Source organism: Cervus canadensis, chromosome 11 (assembly GCF_019320065.1).
Source record: "Cervus canadensis isolate Bull #8, Minnesota chromosome 11, ASM1932006v1, whole genome shotgun sequence".
Taxonomy (NCBI): Eukaryota; Metazoa; Chordata; class Mammalia; order Artiodactyla; family Cervidae; genus Cervus; species Cervus canadensis.
Window position 1 is genome coordinate 35,291,084 of NC_057396.1, and position 12,902 is coordinate 35,303,985.

The 12,902-nt window shown below is 41.7% G+C and overlaps 1 protein-coding gene across 1 annotated transcript in view; it reads right to left on the reverse strand.

Annotated features, from left to right (window-relative positions):
- Nucleotides 1-12,902, reverse strand: part of SPON1 (spondin 1) — a 301,240-nt gene that overhangs the window by 163,780 nt on the left and 124,558 nt on the right. The window contains exons 4-5 of the mRNA XM_043481615.1: nt 10,428-10,501; nt 4,613-4,735 (exon numbers count right to left, since the gene is read on the reverse strand). Of these exons, the coding sequence (XP_043337550.1) occupies nt 4,613-4,735; nt 10,428-10,501 (197 nt within the window). The remainder of the gene's footprint in view (nt 1-4,612; nt 4,736-10,427; nt 10,502-12,902) is intronic.

A 12,902-nucleotide genomic window follows, 5' to 3' on the forward strand; every position in this document is an offset into this window, starting at 1 on the left:
TACCAGAAAATTACTAGAGCTAATCAATGAATATAGTAAAGTTGCAGGATATAAAATTAACACACAGAAATCCCTTGCATTCCTATATACTAACAATGAAAAAACAGAAAGAGAAATTAAGGAAACAATACCATTCACCATTGCAACAAAAAGAATAAAATACTTAGGAGTATATCTACCTAAAGAAACAAAAGACCTATACATAGAAAACTATAAAACACTGATGAAAGAAATCAAAGAGGACACAAACAGATGGAGAAACATACCGTGTTCATGGATTGAAAGAATCAATATTGTCAAAATGGCTATTCTACCCAAAGCAATCTATAGATTCAATGCAATCCCTATCAAGCTACCAACGGTATTTTTCACAGAACTAGACCAAAGAATTTCACAATTTGTATGGAAATACAAAAAACCTCGAATAGCCAAAGTAATCTTGAGAAAGAAGAATGGAACTGGAGGAATCAACCTGCCTGACTTCAGACTCTACTACAAAGCCACAGTCATCAAGACAGTATGGTACTGGCACAAAGACAGAAATATAGATCAATGGAACAGAATAGAAAGCCCAGAGATAAATCCACGAACCTATGGACACCTTATCTTTGACAAAGGAGGCAAGGATATACAATGGAAAAAAGACAACCTCTTTAACAAGTGGTGCTGGGAAAACTGGTCAACCACTTGTAAAAGAATGAAACTAGAACACTTTCTAACACCATACACAAAAATAAACTCAAAATGGATTAAAGATCTAAATGTAAGACCAGAAACTATAAAACTCCTAGAGGAGAACATAGGCAAAACACTCTCCGACATAAATCACAGCAAGATCCTCTATGACCCACCTCCCAGAATATTGGAAATAAAAGCAAAACTAAACAAATGGGATCTAATGAAACTTAAAAGCTTTTGCACTACAAAAGAAACTATAAGTAAGGTGAAAAAAGACAGCCCTCAGATTGGGAGAAAATAATAGCAAATGAAGCAAACAGACAAAGGATTAATCTCAAAAATATACAAGCAACTCCTGCAGCTCAATTCCAGAAAAATAAATGACCCAATCAAAAAATGGGCCAAAGAACTAAACAGACATTTCTCCAAAGAAGACATACAGATGGCTAACAAACACATGAAAAGATGCTCAACATCACTCATTATTAGAGAAATGCAAATCAAAACCACAATGAGGTACCATTACACGCCAGTCAGGATGGCTGCTATCCAAAAGTCTACAAGCAATAAATGCTGGAGAGGGTGTGGAGAAAAGGGAACCCTCTTACACTGTTGGTGGGAATGCAAACTAGTACAGCCGCTATGGAAAACAGTGTGGAGATTTCTTAAAAAACTGGAAATAGAACTGCCATATGACCCAGCAATCCCACTTCTGGGCATACACACTGAGGAAACCAGATCTGAAAGAGACACGTGCACCCCAATGTTCATCGCAGCACTGTTTATAATAGCCAGGACATGGAAGCAACCTAGATGCCCATCAGCAGACGAATGGATAAGGAAGCTGTGGTACATATACACCATGGAATATTACTCAGCCATTAAAAAGAATTCATTTGAATCAGTTCTAATGAGATGGATGAAACTGGAGCCCATTATACAGAGTGAAGTAAGCCAGAAAGATAAAGAACATTACAGCATACTAACACATATATATGGAATTTAGAAAGATGATAACGATAACCCTATATGCAAAACAGAAAAAGAGACACAGAAATACAGAACAGACTTTTGAACTTTGTGGGAGAATGTGAGGGTGGGATATTTCAAAAGAACAGCATGTATACTATCTATGGTGAAACAGATCACCAGCCCAGGTGGGATGCATGAGACAAGTGCTCGGGCCTGGTGCACTGGGAAGACCCAGAGGAATCGGGTGGAGAGGGAGGTGGGAGGGGATCGGGATTGGGAATACATGTAAATCCATGGCTGATTCATATCAATGTATGACAAAACCCACTGGAAAAAAAAAAAAAAAAAAAAGACACCCTGAAATTAAAAAGCTTGAGAACTGCTGCTCTGAGATGCTTGCAGAGAAAGTGGAATTTGGGATGAGTAATTAGTGAAAAGAGGAGAATTTGTCATGTATCAGTTTGCAATATTGCTGAAAAGTGTCATGACGAAATTGGGCTTAACAGCCAGGGCTGGTTATGAAGACAGAATCGTCCCTGGAGGGATAAAATGAAAGTCATCTATGACTTAAGACGGGCAGAAATCACTTCTGCGAATATTGAATTCTCAAGTTCCCAGTTAGACCCAATTATTCCCAAGGGCACCTCTCTGTGCCCTTCTAATTTGCTCCAGGGCCCTTAGTGTCCGAGTTCACCCCTTTCCCTCCAGGGAAAGTCTGGCTCTTTTCCAGCTCAGTACAGACCATCATGATTACGTGGGCTACAAATCTGCCTCCCGGGCCATGGTGCATGCTACTCGGAGTCCACCGATCAGTACCCAGGACTTGGGAAGGCCAAAGGCACTTGCAGGCACTAAGAATGAAAGATGAGCATGTTGAGGCTCTTGTCCTGGAGGGCTTCTCAGTGTGGTGGAGAAGAAAAGCTCCTGAAGAAATAATTATGGTGTGATGTGATAAGTGCTTTTCTGAACATAGTGACCACATTTTCTTCCAATCAACAATCAGGGCACACTCTGACCTCTGACTATGGAACTCTCCTCAGGGATCTGGAACACATGTCTGCTTATACATGTATTAAGAAACTCCCAGCAAAACTCCACAGAAATTCTGTATCAATTTGTACTTGATTTGGCCCAAAGACCCAGAAACAATGGTCTGTACCCTTTTAAAAAAATTCTGGGAAATAACCAGTGTCAGAACGAAAAAGAGCAAGAAGTACTGTAGGATTACAAAAGATGAGTAATGAGCCCCTGACATTTTACTTCCTCTGGGTTAGTGGATGGGAGACACTAGAGGAAATTTTTTCCATCATACTTGTTGAGTGGTTCTTTTTCCCCTCAGGCAGAGTCCAAGATTGTTCACACAGGTCTCTCACACCAGCTGAATCAGATCAAGAGTCAGAAGAACGAACTAGTATGAAACTTCTAAGATTGAAAGCCTTGATTACATGTGGGTAAAATTAAACAATAAGGCTCTTGATCTGCCAAGAAATGTTGGAGTCCCCTCTGGGTGGGCCATTTGGGGACCGTGGAGGGTCTGGTCTGGACTGGGTCTTCTTAAGTCTTACTCATGTACACTTTGCCCCGCCTTCCTTTGAGGCTAAACTAAATCCCCCTTTTTAGTCCCTTTCTGCAGTGTCCCTGTTCCTTCCCAGCTCTGGCAACTCCAGAGTGAAGTGAACAAGAACAGAACACAATGAGCAGAAAGAGCATGTTCAGCGCCACACACGACATCCTGCCACCCACCAGAGAACAGGTGACACCGCGTGTCAAAGGCAATCCAAACCAAAGGCAGGACAAGGGGCCTGACGGAACTCTTCTGCACCTTGGATCCACTACCATCAACCATTTATTCTGAGGGTTCGACAACCGCTAATTCAACCAACCATGGGTCATAAATATTTGGGAAAAAAATTCCAGAAAGCCTTAAAAAACAAAACTTGAATTTGCCACCCAATAACTATTGACCTAGCATTTGCAGTGTATTTACAACTATTTACATTGTATCAGGTATTGTAGGTAATCTAGAGATGATTTAAAGTATTTGGGAGGATCTGCATATGTCATTTTATTGAAGGCATTGAGCGTTCATGGATTTTGATATCCATGGGGTTCCTGGAACCAGTCTCTCTTGAATACTGAGGGATGATTGTACTTACACTGGACTAGGAGGAAATCATGATGTCTCTGTGCTCTCCAGTAAATTCATCCACAAAAGCAAGTTATTTTGACGATGAAATGACATATACATGAGAATTCTCACCACATAATAAGTTCACTATTCATAGTTATAATTTTCATATCATTTGTATGGTTAATTAATGTCTCTCTCCCCATTAAACAAGGGTTGTGTCTTGTTTCATTCACAGTTATAAATATATCTAGAGTTTAGCACAGTGTTTGACACGTTAGACATTTGATGAGACAATTGTTTGATCAAAGGGAGTTGGTAGGGTCCTGGTTAAGGGTCTACTCTAAAACAACAAGTTTGGGGTTGCCTGACAACTCTCATGGATTGGTATTGGCTACCTGCAGCATGGTGCCATGAGGATTCTAAGGTGGTATCTGGTATATCACCTGATGCATGCTCTGGTTGAGGATGTTGAATATTTGTTAACCTTGGTCTATGAAGTCAAGGTTCATTTTGCCAGTTCTTCCAGCACAAATAGGCCAGTTGTGTGAATACAGTCACTTTAAGAGAACTGAGGTGATCAAATATCTGGCCTGAAGATAAGCAGCATGACCTCAGGAATATTTTTTAAAATCACAGATAAGAAAACACTTAGAACAATGCAATGCAGAGAAGCTGAATGCCTACCACTATGATATCCACCTGTCTCAATGAATTCACTTATTTGGGAGGTGTTTCATGAATAAGTAAGGAACATTAGCTTGTGTACCCCACAATCAGACAGAACTTTGTAAGACCCTTTCCCCCAGCCCATAAAATAGCTGTTCTACTCACGAGGGTAATCCTTTGGGTGTGTCTTCTCAGACCAGTTCCCATAAAATGTGAGCCTGTACTTAGCAGTTCCACAGGCGCAGCAGTCTAGGATTGGTTTGTCAGTCACGCCATCAAATGTGGAATCTGAAAGAGTCAGGAAAGTCAGCAAGTTAGGAAGCAACTGTGAGTCACTTATGAGGCAGTGACATCTTGGTCTCATCCTGTCCTTAATGCCTGGGAAAAGAATGTGAAATGCAGTTTGTGTGTGTGTGTGTGCTGAGTCACTAGGTCGTATCCAACTCTTTGTGACCCCATGAACTGTAGCCCGCCAGGCTCCTCTGTCCATGAGATTTTCCTGGCAAGAACACAGGAGTGGGTTGCTATTTCCTTCTCCAGAGGATCTTCCTGAACAAGGGACTGAACTTGCATCTGCTGCATTGGCAGGCGGATGCTTTAACACTGATTCACCTGGGAATCGAAGTGCAGTTTTTACTGATTAATAATTCAGAACCAGGCCCAGCTATAACAGATTTTATTTAACTCTAAGGATGATCACTATATTTTTCAAATTAAAAATAAATCAGAACTTTTGCTCTAATAATGTGAGGAGACCTATGGGACCAATAACGTAGAATATTTGGGATGGAGGCTATCTTGGTAAAGTTTATTGTTATCCTTTCTGGACCTGAATCTCCTTTCCCATCCCTCCCACAATAGGGTTTCTCCACCATATTTCAAGAGGAATATGCATGTGTGTGCGTGTTTTCTAAGGAATATTCTCTGGGGCCAAACTACCAGGACAAGAAGGAAAAGCTTTGAAGGAGAGCAATGAGAACAAGCAGAGAGACATAAGGAACTGCTGAAAATTATTTCTAAAAAATTATGCATATGTAGTCACATCACTTCTTATCAAGCTTTCAGAGACTTTACTGGGAGGGTTGGGGGTTTGGGAATATGCTCATAAGTTCAGGTTTACTTCTGAGCATAGAAACTGCTGGGAAAAACTAGAGATTCCCTCTCCATCCCCACTTTTAGCTGTGAATAGCTGATAAGTGGAAAAAAAGAGATCACATGAATAAATTCAGTATTTCCAATCGTCAGGCCCACATCCCTAACTGCATTGTTGCTTTTAGCCTGTTCTGCTTCCTGTAAGACGAAAACAATGTCTACAGATGCAACTTGCTTCAACTGCTTTTCCTTTGGTTCCTCAGGAGGTATTAACATCTCCCTCCCCCCCCCCTTTTTTTTTTGGCAAGTTGGACATTTAATCTTAACTATTATATAAAGAGAAGCAAAAGAGAGTTTAAAAATCTTTTTGAGAGTTAGGAAGAGCATTTTACAAGTCTTCCTTATGGAATTTACTGAGTTCTTTTGGTTTGAATATGCAAAATCAGAGATAGGTGAAAGAAGTGAATTCTGGGTTTGAGGATGGAGACAAAAGTGTGGGATGCTGTAATAATCACTGCATTGCATAGAGTCCTCGTATGTGTTGATTCCTTTCCATATACTGTCTCATTTAATCTTGGCAATCCTAGGACACCAGGGCTTTGGTTAACCCCATTTTATAGATCATAAAACTAAGGCACATTAGGTAACCAGCACAAAGTCACTGGGTTGGTGGGTGGTGCAGGCAGAACTGGAACCCAGGTCTTTTTTGAATCCACAGCCCATGATCACTCTTAACCTTATACTGTATCACTTCAGGAAAGACCTTCTGCTGCATAGGTCTGCATAAACACCAGTGGGAGAAATCTGTGTGTTTCTCATTTAGCTTTTTCAAACAAAGAATGGTGCATTTAAAAAAATACTTATCTACAGAGCTCCAGGATCTCTAAATAGCCCTAAAGAAGAGATCTGAAACCATACCAAATAGAAATCATTATTTGGCTACTTTTTGTACACTAGGAAGAGGCTAGAGCATTGTGTATGTTAGAAGCAAGTTTCCTACTTCCCTATGTACATGAAGTCCAGATCTGATTGCTGTTTTGAGCCACTTTGATACTTAAGGGACAAGCGCTATTGAATATATTTCAGGAAAGGTGGCATAAATGAGTAACTCTTGAAGGTTTTTCCTTTTCACAATTCCACTATGATCAACTATGTTTTAAAAAGACTAAATTAGTTTTGAAAAAGGGATTCAGAGCTAAGAGTTACATGCTGGGGTTTCAGTTGTAACTACTGCTGCTGCTGCTAAGTCGCTTCAGTCATGTCAGACTCTGTGTGACCCCGTGGACGGCAGCCCACCAGGCTCCCCTGTCCCTGGGATTCTCCAGGCAAGAACACTGGAGTGGGTTGCCATTTCCTTCTCCAATGCATGAAAGTGAAGTCGCTCAGTCGTGTCCGACTCTTAGCGACCCCATGGACTGCAGCCTACCAGGCTCCTCCATCCATGGGATTTTCCAGGCAAGAGTACTGGAGTGGGGTGCCATTGCCTTCTCCGACTAGGTGCTGTTAAATGAAACAGCAATAATCTCTCAAAGAACCAAAATAAGGCAAACTGGTAGCTCCACCTTATCAAAAGGGCTTTCTGATATAAGCAGTGAACTTAAAGATACATCCAGGGGTTCAAGGGAAAACACTTATAATAAACACTTTGGAATTCCAAAGAAAAAGAAGCTTCCATTGAAAAAATAAGTTTCTAAGTTTGAAAATAAAAACAGACACGCTGTTTCCTACTGAGTAAAAGCCCACTGAAAATGAACCAGGTTTTCAAAGGGCAGTGATAGCAAGTGTTAACTTACCCCTCTTCCCCTAAACTTGCAGGGCCTGCACAATACAGGTAACTTGAAACCCTGTAGCATCTCTCAAGCTATACTGCTCCCCTCATTTCTACTCTTAATCTACCAGCTTCCTTTTCTACTCTTATCTTATTCTTTTTTTTGGGGGGGGGGCGTGAGTTGGGGAAGGCTGCTCTGGGTCTTGCTTGAGGCACATAGGATCTTGTCCCCTGACCAGGGAGGGAACCTGGGAACCTCTACCACTGGCAGCATGGAGTCTTAACTGGACTACCAGGCAAGTCTCTCTGGTCTTATTTTTGTTCCTTTTCCCTTGCTGATTATCCCTTCTCTATCTACATTTTTCTCTCATCTCTGCTTTTCCCTTCATCTTTTCCTCTTTCTCCCTTGTCTGTGACATGGTCTTAAAGTGAGCATATGTGCGCATTTGCTTATTATAGGTCACCTTTTGGAATATTTTATGTTTCTGCTTTTAATTATAAGTAACTTATTGTTTCATGTCTCTTTTGAAAAATAACTACAATTGCTTTTAATCTGTGCAATTCTTAGATTTCCCCTATGGATTAATAGCTTTAACTGGGAAAAAAAAATAGACACTAGTTTCTCTCTTTCCTTGAGAGATTTGATTTGATGCAACAAAAGTGTGAATACTTTAATGAAAGAGCTGGAGAGAATCCCTTTGCTCTATGGTTGCATCTTAAAGGCTTTCTATGTGGGATCTGCTTTGCTAACTGATGAATTTCCTCATGAGTCTGCTGTCTCCAGGAATCATCTACAACTGCAACTCACGATCCTGAAGCCCAGGTCCTCCTGGGTCCTTTTTTGTCCACAAAGTTGCCGTTGGAAAGAGGTCTTTTTATACAGACTTGTGATTAGTCATTTTGGTAGGCTCTCTGCTTCAGAAGTGGTAACCAGTAGAGATTTGCAGTGCCTTTTCATTGATGCTTATCTGCACAATGTTAGCATATTCATAGCTTAGACAAGGCTTTCACAATATCAGGACTGAGGCTTTGGAAAGTGCACTTTAGCTGTTGGTTGCCGTCAATACACGAGGCTGATGGTGCAGTGTATTCTGGGAATCCTCAAATCTGGGAGATCAGGCTGTCCTCTGAGAGTCAAACTAACAAAACTGCACCATGGTGGCCATGATTAGCCAACCAAGACGTGAGCTAGAATAGCCACAGCTCTGTGCCCTGGGACCTGGATGTCATCACATGCAAGCCGGGCAGGGACTGGATTGTCTGTTAGAAACCAAGAGCCTCAAGAGCTGAGATGTTCTGGGTTTGGGTGAAGGTTAAGCAAATCTGTGGACTATGAAATACAGGGAAGGAAAACCCCAATAGCCAAGCATAGTGACACCCACCTGGAAGCTGCCCGGGGCACTGGTCCACAGGTTCAGCTCTCTCGCCCCTTTGACAGGCATGACCTGATGCAGGGCAGCCAACTCTCCCCCTTTAGCTCCTTCCATGCTCTCCAAGCAGTCCTCCACACACGACCTATTTTCTGCCCCAGCTCACCCATAGGGAGACCTAGGTTTTGATCTACCCAAAGCAACAACCCAAGCTATTGAACTGCAAGATAGCGCTTTGATAGAAAGGCAATGGTTAGGGCACTGGCTCCTAGGTTCAAATTCTGACCTCCTCATGAGCGGTCTGATGCTGAGTGAGCTATTTAAACTTTTCATGGCTCAGGCTTCTCATCTGTAAAACAGGGATGATGTAATTCACCTGGGATTATTGTGCTGATGACATGATTAAGGCATGTGAAGTACTTAGAATGGTGCCTGGCATACAACAAGCACAAATAAATTAGTTATTATTATTTTCCTAGAGGACATTTACCAACTTTTCTTTTTCTTTGTAGCTTATGATTTGCTAGAAATAGAATGATTTCTTCTCAAACCATGAATTACTCTAAAGGTAAATAAAAAGTTTGCACAAATTAATAGAAAAGAGAGCATGAAGATGTACAATTTCAGCTCATTTTTCACTTTTATTTAGTTCTTTAATGACTTCTAACACATTTAGATGTTTCAAATCTTAATTTTTCATGGTAGATTAATAAATAAGCCCTGGGATGTTGATAACAATAGCTAACATACACACATATATAATAAATAAGTGTATGTATGTGTGTATATATATATATGTATGAGCATATATATGTGTATGTACATGTATATATACACACACATATACATATGTATATTTACTATGTACTAGGAGGCAGGGTACCATACATTACAGTGTCATGGAGAACCAAAGGTAACCACTGACTACGTGCGTGCCTGTGTGTAAGTCACTTCAGTCGTGTCTGATTCTTTGCGACCCTATGGACTGTAGCCTGCCAGGCTTCTCTGTCCATGGGATTCTTCAGGCAAGAATACTGGAGCGGGTTGCCATGCCCTCCTCCAGAGTATCTTCCTGACCCAGAGATTGAACTCAGGTTTCCCGCACTGGCAGGCAGATTAGACTAGGAAGGGCAGAGGCAAGATTTAAACCTTGGCTCGATCTGAATCCAGGCCTCTGCTCCAACTTCCCCAACCTACTTGGTCCCCATAAGCTTTGTTAGAACACCTTCAACCAAAGGAGAGGGAGTTGACAAGCCTGCACATCCAAGGACCAGATCCCTAGATGAGGTAAGGATCACAAAATCAAAGACCCCTCAGCATTCCCGTTCCCTAGAGAAAATCCGCTCATCCTGCCTGGGTGCCCCACAAGTTCCTGCTAGTGATTATTCCAGAAAACCATTACAGACTTTTTAGAGGTACACAGTTGTGTGTTCCTTAATTAAGTCCTGTGAATTATTCCAAGGAATCTCTTCAGAATAATCACTGTTTCACAAAAATAACGAGACGACGACACCAATATAAGGTATATTATCTCCTACCCAGGGAATCAAGCTGAGTAATTAGAGTTTAAGGCAGATCCAATTATCCACAGCACACAGCCAGATGAAAAATTGGAACTACGTGAGGAAGCAGAACCCGGAGGAACTCAGAAAACCCCACTGCCTTAATTCCTGCGGCCGAATGCTGAGACTGATTGAGCCATCTTCCATTTATCTGGTCCTCTCCAGTCCACACATCCAGACCTCCTTACCTTGTTCACAAAGTTTCTTGGTCAGGGAGCCTTCATCTTGAAAATAAATGATGCGTTTCTGTACGATGCTAGCCCTGTGGGGAAAGAAGACGCAAGCATACGGTGAGGCGGGTAAGTCTGGGGGACGTCAGATTTCTGCTGGCCCACCCACAGCTGTGTGGCTTTGGGGGAGTGCGCTCAACTCCACGTGGCTTGGTTTGTTCAGTGGAAAACTGGTATTAATACTAATAGCTACCTCCTAGGATTGCTATGAGAACTAAGGTAAGAACTCTTATATCAAGAGTTCAGCACACACTTAGAAACCACTCAATAAATATTAGTTACTGTGCTGATGTTGGTGGTACTCACATTATTGTTAAGGTAGGACAGTGAACTAACAGCATTTTCAGTAACTTTTCTCAATGGTTCATTTACTCTAGTTTTATATCAAACTACGGAGGCCATTTATAGATCAACCAAATTCAAATCAGGGAAGCATGTCAAATTCTCTTCCTGAAGGGGGAAAAAAACCTTAAAAATATATTTTGATTTGTTCTGAAAATGTCATTCTATATCTTTCCTGAAAGTCTAGACGAAACTGTCTCTCTTACATTCTGAACAAAGACAACTGCAGCTGTTACATCTCTCTTAAACATGTCAAACTCAAACACAGTATCTTAGAATTTGGAAAGATATTCTGAGGTTGAAAAATGACTTGATTTGGCCAGCATATATTTTCTCTTTAATCTAGGATTGCACAGACATACGACATCTCCTTTTACCCACTCAACTGTTGATTTTCAGCTGCCCTTGGAAGAGGCCTGAAACCCAGTGTTCCAGCAATCTGAAAAGTCTACAGCACAACATTGAGACGGTGCCAGTGGATCTCAGGCCATTTCTATTGATTTTCTTCAGCCATGCTACTCAATCAAAAGGTAATTTTCACTTTGATTTGCCCTATTTAACAGATAAAGGGAGCTCTTGACTCCATCACAGCTGACCACACTGAACCAGGGAAAGTCACACAAGCTGCCTCATGTCACATGATTTCAAACCCAGGAAGAGCCCAAGTATGCATGGATCTGCTGAGCACAGAGGCAGTTTTCTCAATGGTCTGGGCCTATGCCAAATGGCTTTCCAAAGAAATATCTACTCTACCCCCAGTCTTACACAAAAGAATAAAATTGAGGCCAGCCTACTGATGTCTTTTACAGTCCGTCCCACCCCAAGAGAGAAGAGATGTTGAAATAAATGAATGAAATATACTTCCTGTTGACACAAAGCTACTGTGAATATTTATCCATTCTGTTGACCATCAAGCAGAAAGTTTCTTCAGGCCAAGAGAACACTCTGGAGAACATTCACCCCAAAGTCAAATTTTAAAAAAGCCTTCTGCTAGCTGGAGCATCCTACCACAGTGAGAATGCCTCAGGGAGCCCTGTGGAGGGCAAGGAGTAGGCCTAGTGGGAAATATCCCAGGCCCCACATTCTTGCTGCAACCATTTCAACTCAACCAACCTCACTTCAGCCCAAAGCTGCCTCCTCTCGCATTTGTCTTCTTGTTGTATTTGCTGGTGTATTTTCAATAGTTAGAATTTGGAAAGAATATTTTGAGGTTGAAAAATGACTCGCTTTTGGCCAGCATATAGCAGATAGTTTCTGGAGTTGTGCTTAGCGAGCAGGCATTGAACAGGGACACTGTCATAAACAAGACATATGGGGCCACTTTCCATTCTCAGAGTTGGCAGAACAGTGGGGAGAAAGTATCAAACAAACAAATCCTCAGGTAGTGAATGGAGACGTCCACAGGGTATGAGAGAGTGTAACACAGGGGATCCTGACCAAGCCAGGAAAGGCTCCTCCCAGAAAAGGTGGCTGCACTTAGATTTCAATGAGTAGAAGCTAATTAGACAAGTGGGATGGAGGAGCAAAGATGAGGGCATCCTGTGTAAGATCCTTGATGTGGGGAGGGCTGTGGCTCATTGGTGAACCAGGGAGGTGTGAGATGAGCTGGGAAGGTGGGCAGGGCCAAATCACCCAGAGCCGTGCAGGGAGATGGCATTTTACTCCAAGCTTGATGAGACGTCTTTGAGGAATGTGCCCTGAGGAGTGAGATGATCCGGTTTGCCCTTTTAAAAGAGCATTTGGACCAAAAAGTAAAAACGGATTTGTGTGGGGTTGCAGTATACAGAGCTCTCATGCAAATAAAATTTTGTTTCAATAAAATTCTCTTGATAAAATGATTTGAGAACACCTGATCTGCAGGATAAACTATGAACCTACCATGGTATTCAAGGTTTTTCATAAAAATCTTCCCCCAAACACCTCCTAGTTTTATTTGTTGGCGTTTTGTGCCTTGCTCCCTGGGTGCCAGACTGTGAGAAGTTTATCCTTCCTTCTCTGAACATTTCTTCCACTCCACACTCCCTTACCTGTGCTGTTTCTTTTCCCAGAATCTCCCATCACCTGTCTTTGTGAGAGTCTGTAACAGACACT